Raw genomic sequence first — 22,054 nt, forward strand, 5'->3', positions numbered from 1 at the left:
TTTTATTTGTTTATTTGAAAAAATCTTTAATTAAATCATCATGTAACATTTATAAATGTTTTTAAAAAATATTTATGATTAATCAAATAAAATTTTATCATTTCTAAAAATAATGATTCTCAAAATTTATAATTTTCATAAGTCATGATTCTTGAGTATGACCATGTAAAAGTTTTTACATTGACAATATATGGGTATTAAACTCTTTTTCTTTAATAATATATTTTAAAGATATATAAATTGATATAAAAAGTAACATATTAATGTATTTGAGATCATTTAATTTTAATGACATATTTAATAAATATAATAATTTTATAATAATATTACCAAAGTTAATTAATATAATACTTAATAAATAAATTAATACTATATATGGAGGAAATTACTTTTTGTTAATTTTATAAATATTGTATTAATAGCATTAAATATTGTATTAATATTTGTGATTTCGTACATTATACTTTTTAATATGCTTATGTTAAATTATATTTTTATAAATAATAATAATAATAATAAAAGAAAGAACTTTTATATTTTAGGAACTTTGGGAAAAGAGCATAGCATTTGAAAAAAAGAAGTTCTAATAGGCCATGGAGGTTACATTCAAAGGATGTAATAAGTAAGTACATGTCTAAATAATATTGAACAATGAATAAGAAGAGATTAAAACATGTTAATTACAACGTGTCCTTAAAAAACACGATAAAAATAGGTCGGAAAAATAATACACGTTTATTGTTTATGTGTGATTGGCATACAACTTGAGAAGATGATAAATGAAAAGTTGATAAGAAATCTAACATGAGGGATATTGAAGTTAAAAGTATTTAAAGTAGTTGCATGTTTTGGTTCAAGCTCGAGAATGTTTAAACTAACTACTATATTTAAAACTAGAACCACTCAGCACCAGATCTACGCGCTTGTAGTATTGAAGGTTCCTTTTTGTGTCATCACATACTTACCTACTTGGTTCTCTTTGTCAATGTCGTGATTACCATATTCTTCCAACTTTCACAACTAATTCAATTATTCCATTTAGAATCGCCAACACAAGTTTGAGAAAGAATTGTGCATATTATGGCCTACAATCACGGACTGTACATTTTTCTATGTATGTTTTCCACGTCAAGAATTTCTTGACCACTTTAAAAATCGAAGATCAAGGAATTTGACTTTGGTGGGTCCTTATGTATTTTTTGTATTCCATCATGTTTGATTCATCTTTAAAATTTGTTGTGAGCATGAAATATTTTTTCCAACATGATTCTATGTAAAATTTGACTTCCTATGATTGGGGAGAAAATCACCATGCATGCTATGCTATGCAAGTTGTGAGAAGGCAATTTTGTGGCTGTTCACAGCCTAAAGATGAAATTTGAAGAGTGGCAGAAGCTTGAATTGAAATGCATGGACGAAACAAAATGTGTTGAAGTGGGACCAACACCATAATCCGCGTTCACTTTACAGAGGAGTTTGATGTTGATATGTGTACTAATAGTGAATGTGTTGGCAACGACATGATTATATATCCGAATATTTTGTATAATTAAGCACGGGAACCACAAAATTTTAATTAGTAATATTTTTTTGTGTTATTAATTTATTAAAAATAAATTTACTAATTATAAAAGGTCTAAACTTATAGATACCTAGAATATTTCAAAGTTTATGTCCAACATTATGAAAGCATACCTAAAAAGTGCTTAGTTTATATGTGCTTAAAATATTTCTAAATATGTATATATTAAAATTGACAAATATTTGTACGATATATTCTAAACTCATAACTTATTTTGCTTCTTTTTTTTTTTTTTAACTAGGTTATTGAATCATTATTTTTTTTTTAAGATAGTTATACAGTTTTACAACTTATATTTTAAACATATTATACTTTTGACCTTAATTATAAGCAATAAAATGAATTTTTCTGGCTCAAATTATAAACAATAATCATTAATCTTCAAAGTTGTTTATGGTTAAATTTCTTTTAAATCCTTCATTATTGTTAACTCTATTTTTTATACATTTATTTACAACTAACATTAAATATAATAATCACTTAAAATAAAGGATATATTTAAAATAGAATTTGAATTTATAATAAAATTAATTAAAACTAATTATATTAATTATTTTTCTTAATTTTATAATTTGTCATATATTACTTATAAATATAATAATATAATGAGTCTCAAATAAATCTCAAATGAACCCTAAAAAGTCATTGAAAGGTAAATTACAATTTTATAATTTATATTCGTAACTTACGTTAATGAGAACTTGTTTTAGAGCTCACAAATCAACTCCAAACCTAGCCCAATAATTATCTCAAAACAGCCCCTTAAAAAACCTAGAATAGCATCTAAACTAAGCTCCAACACAAATTTCATTCAACTCTAATCAACCCCAACTAACTACAATAGGAGCCCCCCAATGAGACCCCAATTCTTTTGCACTAATTGTAAAATCACAAACCACAACAATGTTAAACCATATCAGCCTAGAAAAATTCAAAACACAATCATTTTTTTTTTCAAAAAAAACCCAAGCAGAACAATTCCAAGAAATCAAAACTAGAAAAAAAAAAAAAAACAAAGGAAAATTGAAGGAGGAGATTCGCAAAAATAAAGAGGAAGACTTTGTCGGAAGTTGGTAGAGTAGGATTGGGAGGTTGCCATAGTCTATATAAATTTATTCCATTTAATAACTTATATTCTATATTAAATTTTAACAATCCGGCCAATTGTTGAATTTAAAGGTCTTAATGTATAAATCAAATATGCAATTTAAAAAAAAAATTGAAAACCATTTGATATTTCGTTTCATTACTTCAAATCAATGTATAAAATGATTTTATGATTATCTATCAATTTAAATTAATGAAATGAAATATCAAATGATTTTCAAAAATTTGCAGACTTGATCTATTTATTAAGAATTTTAAATTCAATGGTTGCATCGTTAAAATTTGATGTAGAACATGAGTTATTGAATAGAGCAAATCTATGTAGACTTGCTCATAGAATAAATGGATCCCTCCTCTAATAAAATTTCTAAAATTACAAAATGTGTCACCACATGATTCACACCTTTTATATATGTTGGGTCATATGTCACTTGATATAAAATATGAGTTAATCACCTATATATTGCTAGTTTAAAATTTTTTTATACTGACAACTAATTGTATATTTTAATTGTGTCATGTCACTATAAACACATTTACTTTTAACAATGACATAACACAATTAAAAGATACAATTAGTTGTCAATATAAATTTTTTTTTACATTAACAGTCTATAGGTGATTAACTCATAAAATATACATGTTATGTTGGTTAAAGACATATATGATATATAACAAAGTTTGTTATATTTATAATCTATTTAACATAAAATTCCGTCGTAAAAATAATATTTTGCATAAGTTAAATTGGATTTAACTTTTACAAATTAGAAAAAACCCAAATTTAAGCAAAATGAATTTTCTATAAAAGTGAGGTTAAGTTAGAATTTAAAAAGATAATTATCTTGCCTACTAGATATAACGTGATTCTACCATATTGTGTGGAAATGTAATGGATTTGTGGTACTTTTTAAGAGATTACGTGTACATGCAACATGTACTCTTAATTTCATTTCCAATCTACTCTTATACATAATTGTATGCATGCCTACTGATTTCACACTTGTTGTAAATATTTATCCTTAACCAATTGTTCTTTTTGTTTATTTCTTAAAATTGGTTGATTTTGTTGATGTAACGAAGTTCCATTGTTAAAATTGTCGCGCATTAATATTTAAGGTTATAAAAAGTAAATTGTTATCCTTTTGGGATAATTGAAATGTCATTATATACCATAATTACATAATTAGATTACCTAATTGTATAGGGATTTTTTTTTTACTGTTCTCTAAAAAAAAAAAAAAAGAGAGAGAATACTTTGTTTTTATTTATTTTTATTTTGCATTCTGGAGCTAACTAGTACATACAGCCCAATTATGTAAAGCCCAGTGTACATTGTTGGCTGCTCCTGCTCCAGGAACCAAGCCAACATTTGTAAGCAGCAAGTATTATTGAGGGACTTACGAATTTTTCTGTTCAAATTTTTTTGCAATAATAATTTTTTATTTTAAAACTAATTAAATTTGGTTATTATTATTATTATTATTTATTTGATTTTAAAATTAATTAGTATTTTAGTTTATATAATACATAAATATATTTATTATATATAATTAAAATTTATAATATATTATATATAAAACTAAATATTATGTTTGAATATATAAATTATTTTTCAAATTAGTATACATAAATATTTTCAAATATATAAATTATACTTTATAGTTATAATAAATAATTTGTATTGCAACAAAAAATTTATTTTTATTTATTGATAATTTAGTTTAAAATATTAATATTTAATTTATAAATAATTATGATAAATAAAAATTAAATTAGATAAGTTAAATACAAACACTCTCGTTAAAGAAAAACTCTAAAAACACTTTCATGCAAGATAAAAGTTCATGTTTAATATATAGAGATTGATTAAATTTGGTGTACATATATTTTTTTTAATAATTTTATCTTAAATTAATTATGACACTACAATAAATGTTACATATATAGTGACATACAAAAAGTGTCACTATAGATATATAATATATGTAGGTATATATTTATTTGACATATAGTTACACAAATTTTAGTGTTAATTTTGAATGAGTTTTAATAATATATTTTGTGTGTCACTATAGTCCATACTCACACTTTTTAACAATATACCAACATATATTGTATTTATTGTGTGGGTAAAAGTATTTTTATTAGTGACATGTATAGTGTCACTATAAGGTGTGTGTTATTATATGTCAATTTTCTTGTAGTGTGAAAATGACACTCCAATTATAAAAATTATTTAATCTTTTCCTTATTTTTATTAAAGAACCATGAAAAATGTATAGGAGTAATCTAGTTTTTAATTTTGCATCAAATTAAGATTTTGACAAAGTTTATTATTGCAGCCTTTATCATAATTTGACTATGGCATTTCTAGATACAAATTATTTTGTAAAAAAAAAAGAGACAATTTTCATTTTAAAAAGACGTGGAATATCAAAGATGAAAATTGCAAATTTCTTTTATATAGGAAATAGAATTTTAGTAATTTTTCAAAAAAATATTAAAAATTATTTATATAATGTATTTGTTACTCAAAATAATATAAGAAAATATTTATAACACCTTTATTATATAATTAATATTAAATTTTCAATTATATATAAAATTTTCTATTATACTAATAATAATATATTTTTATTTTAACTAAAAATAATTGGTTATGTCATTTTGGTTTAAAAAACAAAAAAAAAAAAATTTGTTTTTAAAATACAATACAAAAAATTATAAAACAGTATTATATTAATAATTATAAATACATATGAATATATTATTATATTAACATCTTATGTCATTAATATTGAAATTTTATAATAATTATATTATTATATATCTTATAGTTTAAATTATACATAAAAATATCATAAAATAAAAAATAGTCTTCAATTTTCTTTGAAAAAATATATATACTAGTTAATTTCTTTTATTAAAGTTTATTTTATTTCATTATATTATTAAAATATTTTTAAAAAAATTATTTATATTCTAATAATACAATAATCTATTAATTTAAAATATTTAGCTATGATGCACTATTTTGTATATGTAATAATTAAAAAATATTTAGCTATGATGCCTATAAATTATAATATAATAATTATGACTTTTAAATTATTTATGTCATAAGTAAAACTTCAAATATTTATTATATTAAAAATTAAGAAACTTTTTTTAGAGACTAAAGTATCAGTCTCTAATTCAATTATAATTAGAGACAAAATAGCGCTATCTAAATTGGGTTTTTGGTGACTTGAAAATTAGTCTCTAATTATCTTTTAATTAGAAACGAGATTTACAGTCTCTACCAGTAATTTAAATTGAGACTAAAGGACAATCTAAAAGATAAGTATATAACTTCCGAAAAAAGTGTCTAATTATATTTTAATCAGTGACTATATATCAGTCTAATTAACAAAGTACTTTTTAAGATTATTAGAGACTGAATCCGGTCTTTGATTAAATTTAAGTTTTTAACTGTGGAGACAGTTTTAGAGACTAAATAGATTTAAAATAGACATTAAATTAATTTCTATATCGACTAATTTTTCAGTCTCTAAATCACTTCTATTTGATAAAATTCTCATAGTGATAATATTTGATGTTATGGTTAATAAGTTTTTTTTTTCTTCTCATATTAGTAAGTTTTGAATAGAATGTTTGATATAATTTAATTAATTCAAATTATGAAGCATTTAAGAAGAAAACATGAATTTGGGAGAATTTATGTAAAATACAATCATAGAAAATCGGTGTTATTAATTAATTTATACTATAAAAAAATGTTATATAGTTTCATAATATTTATTATTAAAAATTAATTTTATATACATTATAAATATAATATTTATTGATATATTATTAAAAAATGTATGTATATATTATATAGTGATACATAATATATATTATTGTTAAATCTTATTTAAAATTAAAACTAAAATTATGCGTAATTAATATGTGTCAAATAGACTTATACTTATACATATTATATTTATAGTAATATCTTTTTATATGTAATTATATGTAATATTTCTTTTACCATAACTTGAAAAAGAATTTGAAAGATTAATTAAATACAGTTAAGTTTTTCCGCACAATATGATAATTCAAATCATTTTATTTTATTAATATATATATATATATATATATATATATATATATATATATATATATATATATATATATATATATATTCTGTTAAGGGATGAAATTCTTTGTTTTAGATGAGACAAATATTGATTAATGTTATTAAACGTGTATTAAATTATAATAGTGAAAGCTGTATAATTAATGCAATATATAGTCTTATTACATTAATTTTATATAACTGATCACCAGATAGAATACATCCATTATTAATTCATACATACAAAGTAATTAAAGAATATATTCACTATGAATCTCAAATGCCAAGTAAGTTTGAACTTATAAGAACATTAATTTGAAGAGTCTACAACATTTACTATAAGTGTTTACTACATCAAGAAGAAAATTACTCAAAGTTTCACCTTGTGCAAGAAAGTCACAATCAATGGAAATAAGATATCCCAAAGATCAAGTGATCCATCTCCCCCATCAAAGAAGCACTTGTTGTTACATGCATTATCTTCCTTGTCATCTAACAAAGTTTCCCACCAATTCTCAGATCCTAATAATGAACCTGCACTTGTTTCACGAACACCAACTTTGGAACTACTAATGAATTTCCCTTGCAACAAAGAGGATGTTTTTGACAAAGATCGAGGTACAGGCTTTATGACTTCGTGGGGTTTCACTGTTGATTCGACCTCTTGTTGCTTTACGTTGTTGTCGTTGTTGTGAGATTGCACTTTACGTCGCATGTAGGTGTTCCAATAATTTTTAACATCGTTTGAAGTTCTTCCCGGAAGCCTTCCTGCAATTAGGGACCATCTAGATCCACAAAACAATTTTTTATTTAATCAAATATTGCTTGAAAGTTAATTATTTTTCTTTTATATTTCAAAGATTATTATGATTTTAATTTTTCATATCATCTTGAGATAAAGATTTCTAGAATATTAAATAATTATTTTTTTTAAATATAACATTATAAAAAATATTACATACAATAACATAAAAAAATGTCATTATAAATATAATATATGATATAAGCATAAATTTATTTAACATATTGATACATAATTTTAATGTCAATTTTGAATAAAATTCAATAATATATAATATATTATTATAGTTTATATTAATACTTTTTAATAATATAATAACATATATTATATCTATAATATTGATAAATATAATTTTTAATGATAAGTATTATGTTACTGTAGAGTATGTTATTTTATGACAATAATATTTTTTAAAGTGTAAACAAAATTAAACAATGTCACAGATGATAATTTTGAAATTTATAATTAAATAATTACGTATAAAACTTTTATGCTGTGAATATATTCTTAATTAGACTTATATATTTTTTGTTTATTAGCTTGGCCTTCTTTTAATCTCTAAACAACTCTATATATATCTTGTACAAGATCATATACAAATCAAGTTGGTTTTTGAATAAATATTTGATGCATATAATATGGATTAAAATATCAAATATACGGCATATTAATCTCTCAAGAGCATATCATATAGTATACAGACCTGTTTCCCAAAAGCTTATGCAATCTGATCATCATATCAATCTCATCTTCACTGAAATCTCCTCGCTTGATATTTGGTTTTAGATAGTTCAACCATCTCATTCTACAACTCTTGCTGCATCTGTTCAACCCTACGTGCCAAAACGCCAGAAGATACATATAAAATGTTTATTACAATATGTATATATATAGTTAGATCTATGCAACATACATGCACTGAAGAAAACGAAAATATTAAAATAAATAAATAGAAATATACCTGCTCTTTGAGGAACAAGGTGCCATTTTCCTTCTCCATATATTTGAACCCAAGTTTTGAGAAGATCATCTTCAATTTTACTCCATGCACCTTTTCTCACACCTGATGATGATCCTTCCATTGTAGGACACAAGTTTATCTGGGTTTAGTTTTTCTACAATTTGTTCAGTTGTATATCTCTATACGATCTTCAACCCTTTAAAGTAAGTACTTACTTACTGTAACACATTACGTGTCAAACAACTTATGTAGAATGCGGATACCAGCTTACTGTCAAATCCAGACCCTCCATAGAGACCGAGTTCTCTAATAAAATCCTAACCATACATTACATTTATTGTTCTACAGTTAATATGTTTTACAAACTATCATCTCAATGTTAATGAAGCTTAATTAATTTCTTTGGAACTGACCAATGTCTATTAATTAGCTAGTACTCCCTTATTTTTTTTTTTTTTTTTTATATTTAAGGTTATGTACAAGAATTAATGATTGATATTTTAGTTTTTCAAAATATTTATTACTTATTTTTTTGTTATACCTTTCAGGTGATTGGAGAAGAAATAAGTACATTGAGAATGAATAAACACATTGTTTAGTAAACACACATTAATTATCAAAGATAAAAAAAAAATATTAATAAGTTATTGATTTTAAAAAATTAAAAATTAAAAAAAACAAGAAATAATATGAAAACAACTATAAATAAAAAACGAAAGAAATATTATTAAAACTTACTTTTATAAATTCTCATAATTGTTAAAAACATGTAGGCATAGATTATATATAATGACACACAATATATGTCATGAATCTCATTCAAAATCAACACTAAAATTATGTGAATATATGTCAAATAAATTTATATTTATATATATATATATTATATTTATAGTAACACTTTATATTATATTATATTATATATATATATATATATATATAATATTTCTTGTAGTGTTAGTGACCTGATAGCGAGTGGTACAATATGTCCAACAATAAAGTTTCGTCTAAAAATATATGTTAGATATTAAAAACATGTTTATATCATAAATAAATTAAACTTAATTTTTATATTTTTAATAGTTAAATTATTATAAAGTAGGTCTTTAGAATTATAGTTCTAGCCAAACATTTAAAAAATGTCTATGATAGATAAATAAGTCATACTTAGAAAATATATTTTTAAAGAAAGTTAAGTTCAAACCTACTAAATTATAATAAAATCTAGTTTGACGTAATTTATTTTCATCTTTAAAAACTTGTAAAAAATAATTATGATATATATTTATGCTTTTAAAAGTTATATAAATTTTTTTAATACTACAAATATATAAATAAATATTTTCCCACTATCTAAAATTCCTGGATCCGTTACTACACTCATTTATATAACTAAAATAAGTGATTTCACAGTTTAAAAAATGAGTATATAGAACCAAAATCAAAACTCATTTATTTATTAAAATAAAAACATACTTAAGTCAATATAATAGTATCTTTTTTTTAGAGATGACATATATCTTTTGCTATAAATAATCATGTTTTAAGTCAAATTTGAAACTACTAGTTAATCTAAAATAACTTTATTTCAATTTATTTGTACGCACAATAGTTTAGATTGAATAACACAAGACTTTCTCAAAGTTGGCTTATCTTAATTAATATCGCCCAAGCACCTAAATTAAAGTATATTTCAATAGATAAATTTTGACTTAATTATACTTTTTATTACTAATGTGTTTATTATTGTTATTATTATTTTTAATAAATTTTACCATTCAACTTTCAACATTTCATACATTTTGTAATCACGTTAATTGATTGTATGACATCATCGAGTTAAATATGTAACATAACCATCAACATGACATATTAATTATTAATGTAACATAGACTATTCATATTATGTCATATTTTCAATTTATATGTTAAAATGTTATGTTAACAACTAATGTGTTATATATCTCAATAATTAATATATCTATCAACTAAAAATTCCAAACTATTAATTAATATAATGGAAAATATGCGAAATTTAAAATCTTCAATAACAAAATATACAAATTGAAAACTTGAAGGATAAAATTCACAAAACCACAAAATAATATAATTAATTAGTAAATGTTACAAAAAAAAAAAAATATTATGCGACTCATATAAAAATTTATGTTTAACTTGATTATCTTAATGTTTTAATTAATTGCTTGATAACAAAAATTCTTATAGAATAATAATCAACTATTAAAAGTCATAATAAACATATTTTATTAGTTCTTAATAGAAAAATTAATAAAATTTTATTATGATAATAAGTCAGATGATTCATAATCTTATTTATAAAAAAACATATAGTATTACATTATCTAATGAGTTTAAAAAAGAATTAAGATTAAAAAAACTATCTGTTTCCTTAAATATCTAAATAATTTATTACATAATTAAAATTTAGTAACAATAATTACAAGAAATACATTTTTTCAATTATAAATTATAGACTAAAATTTTATATTTGTTACAATAAAAGTACGATTAAGTTATCTATATGAAAGGGATTCTTTGTTTTTTGATGCAAACATTATTTTTAAGTTTTAACTTTATATAAAAATCATTTGAATCATATGGTAATAATTAATAAATTTTTTTTGAAATTGTTTGTAACTATACACTAATTTCACTAATATACGTGTCTTGAAAAGAAGAGACGAGGGAATCACAAATTACCTTGTTTTCATCCTGTGTGTATATCTAAAAACTGAATTAAAATAAATTTTAAATTAGTTTATCACGTGTTTAAATGAAAAATTTTACAAATTTAAAAAATTTGAGTTTCTTAATATTTGAATCATTTTGATTTTAATTTTTATAATTTTTAAAATATTTTATTTGAATAAGTCAATTCAAATTTTAAATTATTAGTTTAGATATAATAATTTAATTTTATTATGATAAAATTAATTTTTAAAATATATTTATATATTAAAATTTTTAAATTAAAGTTTATAAAAATAAATATTAACAAAATTTAAAATATTTAATAATTTTAAAAATTAATATTAAATAATTTAAAAAATATTTTTAAATATTCAATAATTAAAAATATGAAAAAATACGAGATAAAATAAAATATATAAGTGAAATAAGAAGAAAAAAATTTTAAATTCTTATTTTTCTAGAAAAATTTAAAATTTTATTAATTTAAATTTTTTTACAAATTTTAAATTTTTAATTTTTTATAAATTCTTCATTCAAACAAAATATTTCATATTAAAAAATTAAAAAATTTAAAAATAATTATTGTATTTAAATTTGTGAAGAGAATTTGAATGTGGAAAGTGTCCATGTTGCATCAGCGGCCTTATTTAGTGCACGTAGCATGGAGTACTTGTGATTCATAATGTGGAGCTGCACTGGACACGTCCACATGCATTCGTACAACGCCACACGTAAGTTTGAATCTAAATGTACTATGCATGACTATGACACCTACTTTTTATTGACATGACAATTCAATTCCAATTCCATGCCTACTTATCTCACTCTTTCCACAGGTCAAATCCCTTGTCAGTGCTTTCCAAACTGATTCCTGTTGTACAGCCCAATCATATTTCTTTCTTATCAAATTACATTATTTATAAATAAATTATATTTTCAAATACGTACAACTTCATATTTATAAACTTTTACAGAAAAAAAAGTATATATTTTTTTTAAATTACATATAGGAACTCCTCACCCTTTATTTACCAAAGTAAATATTTTCACTATTGCAGTTCAAAATTTGATTATTGGGAAGTCGAATTCAGAACTTCTTTAATTTAAATAAATAAATAATTATAAATTTTAATAAATATTAATATTTAATAATAATTAATTAAATTTATTTAAATAAATTTTTTATTCAAAATAATTTTATCATATTAATATTAAAAAATATTAAGACAAATTTACATATTTAAATAAATATATAAATATAATATTTAACTTTATATACAAATTATATTTTATTGTAATAATATAGAAATTATAAATTACAAAAATAAAGTGATTTTATATAATATTTATTTACTAAATATTATATTAAATTAACTTTTGTAATACTATTAATATTGTATTTATTAAAATTAATATAGATTAAATTCATTAAATATGTTATATTTATTAAACATATAACTTTCTATATCAATTTATATATATATATATTTAAAGTATATTATTAAATAAAGGACAAAAACACAACAAAAGATAATGTAATATTTAATGGTCATTAATAAAATATTTATAAATATTTGCATAATTTTTTTTACATAAATATTAAAATAATATTTGACCAACAAAATATTACTTTAATTTTAAAAAATAATTAACCATAAATATTAATACAAATTAATATTTAATATTAATTAACTTATTTTATTTAAATAAAATTTTTATTCATAATTAATTTATCATATTAATATTATAAGTTATCAACAAAAAATTATATATTTAAATAAATATATAAAAATAATATTATTTATTATTTGTATTAATTTATATATATATATATATATTATATTATTATTTTAAATAAATATATAAATTATAGTTTTACCAAAAATAACATTTAAAGTAAAACAAAAAACCCTGCTTGGAATTCAACTGCCAGAGGATCGAATTCCGGAAGGGATAATCACTAGAGATGGAAGAAACAAAGCTCAAAATTTGGTTTCCTTGTAACAGTAAAAAGGTTTACTTTGGCAAATAAAGGATGAGATTTCTTTTGGTAATTTTTTTAAAAAAATATTTTTCTGTAAAAATTTCTCTTATTTAATGACTAATTTTTTTGGACACCGAAAGGAACTTAAAAAAATGAGTTAGAGGATAGTGGACAAGCGATACAGGGGATGAAGGACTTTATGCAGTTTGACCAGCCATTAGAAGAGGAGGACATGCTGGCGTGAGTTTCTTTCGTGTCTTGTTTATTAAATGATGACAAATTTTAATATATTGTATTGGAACATTCGAGGGGCTGTTAATGCCAAAGGTAAAAGGAGGGTCTCGGAGCTAGTAAGGCTTCATCACCCGTCTATTTTTATTGTCTTGGAAACCCATTGCCAGTTTTCTTCGGTGGAAGCCTTTTGGAGGAAGATGGGCTATAAGTTGTGTTATAGCAGTGAGGCTACGGGGCACTTCGGGGGTATTTAGGTTTTGATGGAGATGTCTTGCTCTGCTACGACCTCTGAATTTGCCTCTCATCCCCAGGCCATTTCGTTCACGGTTGTTGAAGGAAACAAGAGCTGGGTTTGTACTGCCGTATATGCTAGTCCTAGGGTGGACCTCAGACAGCAGGGCTGGGCTCATCTTCAGGAGTTGGGGGGACGAGTTACAATGCCATGGCTAGTGCTTGGGGACTTCAACGAAGTTATGTTGTCAACGGAGTGTAGGGGTGGTCGTTTCTCGATGGCAAGGGCATCACAGTTTCTAGAGGTCTTGAATGATTGCAATCTCCTCGACATGGGGGCTAAGGGCCTTCGCTTTACGTGGTACCGAAATCACCGTGGGTCTGTGCTGGCAAAGCGTTTAGACCGAGCGGTGTGCAACGTTGCGTGGCAAGCAATGTTTCCGGAAGCATACGTTGAGAACCTGTGAAGGGTCTACTCTGATCATTGCCCTCTTTTACTGTGACGTGACGGCTCAAGGGACAAGTCTCAGGATCGACCCTTTCGGTTTCAAGCTGCGTGGGCCACCCATAGAGATTTTGAGCGAATTGTTAGAGAGGCGTGGTGTCGAAGTACGCCGACCCTTGCTAATAGGTTACGAGCTGTTCGAGAAGATGCTACCAAGTTCAACAGGGAAGTGTTTGGGAATATACTTACTAGGAAGAAGGCTCTCCAACGTCGTCTCAAAGGGGTATAGTTACAACTCGAGTTAGGAGATTCAGAGAGCCTGTCGCGCTTAGAGAAGACTATACAAGCTGAGTTGGATGAAACTTGTCTTCAGGAGGAGTACTTATGGTTTCAGAAATCTAGAGAGAAGTGGGTGAAGTTTGGGGACCGTAACACGTCCTTCTTCCATGCTCAAACACTCGCGGGAAGACGGAAGAATAAGATACAGGGGTTGTTTTTACCAGATGGGTCTTGGCATACGGATCCTGCGGTCATGAAAACTGAGGCAGTCAGATTCTATAAGGAGCTTTTCTCGGGTGATAACGAGCCAGGGCCTCTGGATATGCCTACTGGAGCTCCACCTGGCTTGGGAGTTGAGGCCCAATCTGCCTTAACTGCCCCAGTCACGAAAGAAGAGGTTCACCGGGCGGTGATGAGCATGAAGTCGTTCAAGGCACCAGGGCCGGATGGGTTTCAACCGTTCTTTTTCAAACAGTATTGGCCTGTAGTGGGGGATGAACTATGGCGTACAGTGAAGGACGCCTTTTGGTTGGGGTTCTCGGACACATCGCTCTTGGAGACACAAATGGTGTTAATTCCGAAGGTAAGTCATCCGATTAGCCTCAAAGACTTTCGTCCTATAAGCTTATGCAACGTCGCTTGGAAGGTTATTTCCAAAGTCATTGTGGCTCATCTTAGACCTTTCTTGCAAGGCGTCATTGGACCTTTCTAGGGTAGCTTTATCCCTGGGAGGGGGACTCGTGACCACAGTATTATTGCTCAGGAAGCCTTCCATTTTGTTCGGAAAAACGGCTCAGGTGGGGGTTCCTTGGCCTTAAAAGTTGACCTTGAAAAGGCATATGACAGGGTCAGGTGGGAGTTTTTGGAGTCTATGATGGTGCAGTTTGGTTTCCCTACGATCACAATTCAACTCATCATGTGGGGGTTGAAGAACTCGTCAATCTCACTACTTTGGAATGGAAGTACATTACCGTCCTTTGTTCCGTCTCGTGGCCTTCGGCTGGGAGACCCATTATCTCCATACCTATTTGTTTTCTGCATGGAACATCTAGCCCTTAGGATATCTGAGTCGCTCCAGGATGGTCATTGGAAACCGATTCAGCTATCTCTTGGGGGACTACCGCTTTCACACCTTCACTTTGCGGATGATATTTTATTGTTCTGTCAAGCTTCTGAGGACCAAGCTTGTTTGGTGGCGTCAACCTTGGAGGAGTTTTTGCGCTCATCAGGCTTGAGAGTTAATCTGACTAAGTCTAAGTTTGTGAGCTCTAGAAGGGTTTCATAGAGGAGGATAGATACGTTGGAGGGATTGCTAAGGATTAGTCATACGGCTCGGATCGAGAGTTATTTGGGTGTCCCCATGACGCATGGTCAGCCGAGGTGCGCAGATTTTTATGATGTGATGGATAAGATTCAGGGTAGACTTGCGGCTTGGAAGTCCAAGCTTCTTAATAAGGCAGGGAAGTTGTGCCTGGTAAAGTCTACCATCTCCTCTATTCCTGTATATAGTATGCAATCTTTATGGCTTCCCCAAGCAGTGTGTAACAAAATTGATCAGGCGTGTCGACGTATGCTCTGGGCGAAGCCTGATAACACACGGTTTTGGTCTCCAGTGAGTTGGGAGGTTGTTACTCAACCCAGAGAGTTAGGTGGCCTTGGGGTTAGGGAGGCGCGCAGGGTGAATGTATCCCTTCTTGGGAAGTTAGTTTGGGATATGCTATCGGCTCCACAGAAGCCTTGGGTTCATCTCCTCAGCAATCTATACCTTCATGGTGACTCTATCCTGTGTGCTCAAACCAGGCGGGGTGCTTCTCCAATCTGGTCAAGTATTATTAAGACCCTACCTTCACTTCGTGAGGGATTCCAGCCTCACCTAGGGTCGGGTGCCTCATCCCTCTAGTACACGGACTGGGCAGGTACTGGGCTTTGGTGCGGGAAAGTCCCATTTGTTCACATTGCGGTCACCAACAAGACGGTCGCAGACTGCTGGGTTAGTGGAGAATGGAACTTCAATGCCTTGCACACTGTCCTCCCCTGCCGAATTGGTTCACTCGGTCCGTCAGTTGAGTGTCGTAAACTCCTCATTGGGGCTGGACCACTTTGCATGGAGGGGTGACATCTCGGGGTTATTATACAGCGTCATCTGGGTATCGCTTTCTAACCCCGGTACTGTCATCGGAGGGGGATGAAGTTTGGAAGAAGCTTTGGAAGGTAATGGTCCCCGAGAAGGTGAAGTTCTTCCTGTGGCAATGCCTTCATTTAGCCCTCCCAACGAATCAGGTTCGGGCTGATAGGAGGTTGGCCGAGTCTGGTGCATGCTCGCCCTGTTCTTGCCCTCGTGAGACCATTTTACATGCTCTTCGGGACTGCCCGTACTCGCGAGAGGTGCTGATGTCTGGCGGGTTCAGTGTGGGGTGGTCTTTCTCTGTAATGGATTGTTTTCAGTGGCTGAAGGGGATTATTTTGCACAAGGATGTTATTGAACTATCCATCACCTTGTGGTGGGTTTGGCGGTTTAGGAATAACATGTTGTTTAATGGCGAGCTTTGGCAGGTTTCGGTGATCCGTCGGAAAGTGCTGATGTCTACGGTGGAGAACTGTGTGTATAATGCTAAGAGGCGTTTAGGGGTGGAGCAAGCACTATGGAGGCCTCCGGAGCACCCGTGGGTCAAATTAAACACGGACGGGAGTTGGTTGAGTGGGACTGTTGCTATGGGGATGGGTGGCGCAATTCGTGATTGCGCCGGTATGTGGCGGGGGGGTTTTTCGCGTGGGGCTTCACAGGGGGATGCGTTACGTGCAGAGCTGTTGGCCTTGGAGGAGGGCTTATCGCTTTGTTGGGAAGGAGGATTTCAGAAAGTGAGCTGCGAATGTGATTGCCTGGGAGCTGTTACGCTGCTTCAAGATCGGTCACCGAATAGGGACTACCTGCATAAACACTATGATGTCATTCGTCGTGTTAAGAAAATGTTAGCTCGGGACTGGGTAGTGTACGTAAGCCATATCCCTCGAGAGATAAATTCAGTAGCCCATACGCTTGCTAGTTGGGGTGTTCGGAACCTAGGTTCCACTGTATTTTGGAGGAGTCCTCCAGACTTTATCCTGCTACCATTAGGGAGAGACTGTATGTCTTGAGCTTGTCTGTTTGTTTTAGTTTCATACTTTACCAAAAAAAAAATTGTAAATAATTTAATTAAAAAATATATGTTGTTTACCTATTATTTGTGTCATTAGTGCCGACAGAAAGTAATTAACTATTGTGTGACTGACGAAATTGCTCCTCCAAAATTTTTGAAATAATATTCCTTTTTTATTTTAAAAATTAAGTTAATTTATTTTTTTTAATTTAATCTTTTATCAAAATAAATTTAAAAAAAAGTAAGTTATAGGTTAAAACCCTTATTTGGTCCCTTATAATATTTTTTTTTGTTTCAATTTAGCCTTACTTTAATTTTTGGTTTCAATTTGGTCCCCAATAATTTAAATTATTACAATTTGAGACTTCCGTCCAAATGATTTAAACTGTGTTAACTGTTAGCCACATGGATGTCAGGTGGATGCCACGTAAATGCATAGGTGGACGCCAAATTTCATGAATACACCTGGAACCAGAACAGTCCGTTCTGAAACCAGAACAGTCCGTTCTGAAACCAGAACAACCGGTTCTACTTGCATATGTTATGTGTTAATTTTGCAACTGGAACGGGCCGTTCCAAATGCAAATTTAACACACCATGAGTGCACCAGAACGGGCCATTCTGGTGTTAGAACGGGCCGTTCTGGATTCAGAACGGACCGTTCTAGAACGCCAACTTCATGCATTCATTGACGACCAAAATGCCACAATGTGATTCAAAATTTGAAAATAAAAATTCATAACATCATAAATTCAAAGACAAAAACATGGTTCAGAAACTGAAAACAAAAATTTAGAACATAACATATACTAAAAAAGTTCAAAGAAATTATTAAGAAAGGAAATCATCTGAGTAACGCTGAAGGGAAACCCTAAATCACAAAAATTCAGGTTGTACCTCCTCAAGAATAGGTTGTTATTGTTGGAGTACATCATCAATGACTTCAAGGGGAAACATCGTTTTGTTTCATCCTTGACTGTATAGTGTCAATTTAGTAGTAAGTGGTTCATTCCAGTTTGACTAACAATGAAATAAAACCTGCTACCATTGTTCTTAGTGATACATTGCATCGTCCTTAATAATACACTGTATAGCCAAAATTTTTTAGCAATTGAAATTATCAATCCCTATTGACAATATTACCAAATCTAGTGTTTGAAATGCTTTGTACTTTGGGTCTTTTTCCTTGCACGATTCACAATCGTAAAGTATAATCATTGACCATTCTGGAACCAAAACGGTCCGTTCTGGTTACACTATTGGTGTGTAAATTTTGTATCTGGAACGGCCCGTTCCAGATACAAAATTTACACAACAAGAGTGCAACCAGAAAGGACCGTTTTGGTTTCAGAATGGGCCGTTCTGATTCCAGGTATATTCATGAAATTTGGCATCCATCTACGTGACATCCACCTGGCATCCACGTGACTAATAATTAACTCCGTTTAAATCATTTAGACGAAAATACCAAATTACAATAATTTAAATTATTGGGTACCAAATTACAATAATTTAAATTATTGGGAACCAAATTACAATAATTTAAATTATTGGGAACCAAATTAAAACTAAAAATTAAAGAAACTAAATTTAAACAAAAAAAAATATTATAAAAGACTTTTAACCTATGTTATATGAAGTCTCGTGACATTCTTTGTACATGAGATAGTACAAAGTGCAGAATATATAAAATGGTCAAAGGAAAATTAAATTTGAATTTATTACACTTGAGTTCCCTTACACAATAACACAAGCATGAAGCATCTAGAAACACACTAATCTCGCAGAAGAAAATCACTCCAATTAATTCCACCTTCTGCAAGAAAGTCACAATCAATTGAAGTAAGCTCTTGAGTCCAAAAGTCTAGTGCCCCATCTTCCACACCAAAGAAACACGTGTTACTGTTACGTGCATTGTCTTCCTTATCATCTAACAAAGTTTTCCACCAATTCTCAGACCCTAATGAATCTGCACCTGCTTCACTAACACCAACTTTTGAACTATTAATGAATTTCCCTCGCAACCACGGGGATGTTTTTGACAAAGTTTGAGGTACAGGCCTTATCACTTCGTGACTTTTCACTTTGGTCTCCACCTCTTTCTGCTTTACGTTCTTTTCTTTCGTGTGAGAGAGTTCTTTACGTCGGATGTACGTGTTCCAGTAATTTTTCACATCGTTTGATGTTCTTCCCGGAAGTCTTCCTGCAATTAGGGACCATCTACATCCACAAACAATTTTTGTTTAATCAAAGGCTATTCAAAGGTTAATTACTTCTCCTTTATGTAATTTATATGAGTTTAATTTTCATATACACTTAATATATCAGTGTTAACTAAAAAAATATTTTATACAAATATAATTGTTAGATAACTACTAGAAAACTCAAACTTTTATGACAATCTATAATTAAATAATGTATACAAAATTTACTACTAGATTAATTTATCTTCTTCTTTTGCATATATCATATCTATAAAGTTTTGCTAAACATTTGACATATCATTCTTATATATAAGTATAAGTTTGACTGCATTCAATTTTCTCAAAATTTTAAAACATAATAAGTTAATATATAATTAAAAGTTAATATTTAAATCGATAAAAAGTCATATTTTATATAAAATTATTGATGGTGCATAAAGAGAGAGAGACGAGAATGAGATAAGAATGTAAAAATGATATTTATTTATTTGTTCTTCTTTTAATATTTAAAAACACTTTTAAATCATCATATACATACCAAATTGTTTTTTCTGGAAATATTAAATAATAATATAGAGTCAAACATTAATTATACAATATACTATTTGTGAGGCTTATGCAAGTGTGATTATTAATAGTATATACAGACCTGTTTCCCAAAAGCTTATGCAATCTGATCATCATATCAACTTCATCTTCACCAAAATTCCCACGCTTGATATTTGGTTTTAGGTAATTCATCCATCTCAGTCTACAACTCTTGCGGCATCTGTTCAACCCTACGTACGAAACGCAAGAAGATAAGCATGTTTATTAAGTATATATTATATAGAAAAGATTAAAACAACGATAATGAAGAGTTGTGGCGGAATTAGCAATAGATGAATAGAAACAGACCTGCTCTTTGAGGAACAAGGTGCCATTTTCCTTCTCCATAACGCTGCACGCAAGCTTTGAGAAGGTCATCTTCACATTTACTCCATGCACCTTTCCTCACTCCTGATAATGCTTCCATGAGGTCAGGTGCTTGCACTTTATCCATATACACCTCTTCAGAATTTAATATATATAGGAGTTGATATAAAGTGTACAACTACTCTTTAAAGAGTTATTATTAGAGACAAAATTATTTTAATACATATATAGAGCGTAATCCTTTAATTAAGAACATTTTTTTAGAATGTATCCAATTACTCTTATTAAAATAATTAATTAAGTAGCATTATTATATTCTGAGACACACCAACTAACAATTTATGGAGAAAACACACACCAGCTTACTGTCAAAACCACCAATCCAGGTCCTCTCTAGTGATCGAGTTCTCTCTATACATTACATTTTATTGGTCAAGGGTATGCATGTTATCTTAATTAATAACTCATGACTAGGCCAATCATAATATATAGTAGTTCAATTACGATATTAATTGACCAATATTCGAAAACATAAATCAATCTTCAACAACAATATTTTAGCAAATAGACGTGGCCGAAGAAGATCCAGATTGCAAAACTATATACCGTACAATATATTATTAAACTATCTTATAGGGAACTCTCTCTCCCTGTCTCTCTGTCTCTCTTTAGCTGTCTTTCTCTTTCTCTACGTTGAATTGACATTATATTAACAGGTGTAAAACTTTAATCCAAAATAAATATTAATTATATATAAACTGATGTATGAAGAATAAAATGAATACTTTACACTACTTTGGTCGTAGACATAACGTAAGTAACATCATCATGACGATGTAAAACTTTTTTTATTTTATTTTTGCAGTAAAAAAGAAAAACTGTGATATGAAAGCTAGAGGTTGCAACAGCCTATATTGTTGGAGACTTTTACGATCACATGCATGTCTTAACCAATTTCCCTAGCCCTGAGTGAGTCTTTGCATGGATATTTTTGCCCTTCAATAAAAACCTCTATTTTTTTATTTTTTTATTTATTATTTTTTATGTTATGTTTTGATACTACAAAATAATAATAAAAAATAAATATATACAAATAACAACGTATTTTTTTGGTTGCAAAGATGAAAAGAAAATAATCAAAAAATCAATTTCTAAAAATGAAAGTACCAAACTTTATTTCGTTTCACTTTTTTCTTCAATTCAAAGTGAAATGTTTCTCGTCCTTCATTCTTTACACCCTACTAATATATATAAATAACATGTTCAAGAAAGTGTTTGTCTTTATTTATTTTTTCTTGTATAAAATTATTAAAGTTTCGGGTGTCAAGTCAATGATAA

At 28.3% G+C, this 22,054-nt stretch overlaps 2 protein-coding genes across 2 annotated transcripts; both read right to left on the minus strand.

Annotated features, from left to right (window-relative positions):
- Nucleotides 1-7,063: 7,063 nt before the first annotated feature.
- On the minus strand, nucleotides 7,064-9,192 carry LOC109802749 (transcription factor MYB114). The gene is made up of 3 exons (XM_020364153.2): nucleotides 8,576-9,192; nucleotides 8,318-8,447; nucleotides 7,064-7,597 (listed from the first exon to the last, which is right to left on the minus strand). The coding sequence occupies exons 1-3, from the start codon at nucleotides 8,694-8,696 to the stop codon at nucleotides 7,183-7,185; spliced, it is 666 nt and encodes a 221-aa protein (XP_020219742.1). The 5' UTR covers nucleotides 8,697-9,192; the 3' UTR covers nucleotides 7,064-7,182.
- A 9,847-nt stretch (nucleotides 9,193-19,039) lies between these two features.
- LOC109802751 (transcription factor MYB1) lies at nucleotides 19,040-21,033 on the minus strand. The gene is made up of 3 exons (XM_020364154.3): nucleotides 20,699-21,033; nucleotides 20,451-20,580; nucleotides 19,040-19,817 (listed from the first exon to the last, which is right to left on the minus strand). Exons 1-3 carry the CDS (start codon nucleotides 20,841-20,843, stop codon nucleotides 19,373-19,375), a joined length of 720 nt encoding a protein of 239 aa, XP_020219743.2. The 5' UTR covers nucleotides 20,844-21,033; the 3' UTR covers nucleotides 19,040-19,372.
- Between the last annotated feature and the right edge of the window lie 1,021 nt (nucleotides 21,034-22,054).

This window comes from Cajanus cajan, chromosome 4 (assembly GCF_000230855.2).
Source record: "Cajanus cajan strain Asha chromosome 4, NIPB_CcT2T_4, whole genome shotgun sequence".
In the NCBI taxonomy this organism is placed as follows: Eukaryota; Viridiplantae; Streptophyta; class Magnoliopsida; order Fabales; family Fabaceae; genus Cajanus; species Cajanus cajan.

Coding starts and splice junctions, on each gene's coding strand:
- LOC109802749 (XM_020364153.2), bottom strand. CDS start 8,696: ATGGAAGGATCATCATCAGGTGTGAGAAAAGGTGCATGGAGTAAAATT. Junction 8,448..8,575: donor CCTTGTTCCTCAAAGAGCAG/GTATATTTCTAT, acceptor TTTGGCACGTAG/GGTTGAACAGATGCAGCAAG. Junction 7,598..8,317: donor CATAAGCTTTTGGGAAACAG/GTCTGTATACTA, acceptor TTGTGGATCTAG/ATGGTCCCTAATTGCAGGAA.
- LOC109802751 (XM_020364154.3), bottom strand. CDS start 20,843: ATGGATAAAGTGCAAGCACCTGACCTCATGGAAGCATTATCAGGAGTG. Junction 20,581..20,698: donor CCTTGTTCCTCAAAGAGCAG/GTCTGTTTCTAT, acceptor TTTCGTACGTAG/GGTTGAACAGATGCCGCAAG. Junction 19,818..20,450: donor CATAAGCTTTTGGGAAACAG/GTCTGTATATAC, acceptor TTGTGGATGTAG/ATGGTCCCTAATTGCAGGAA.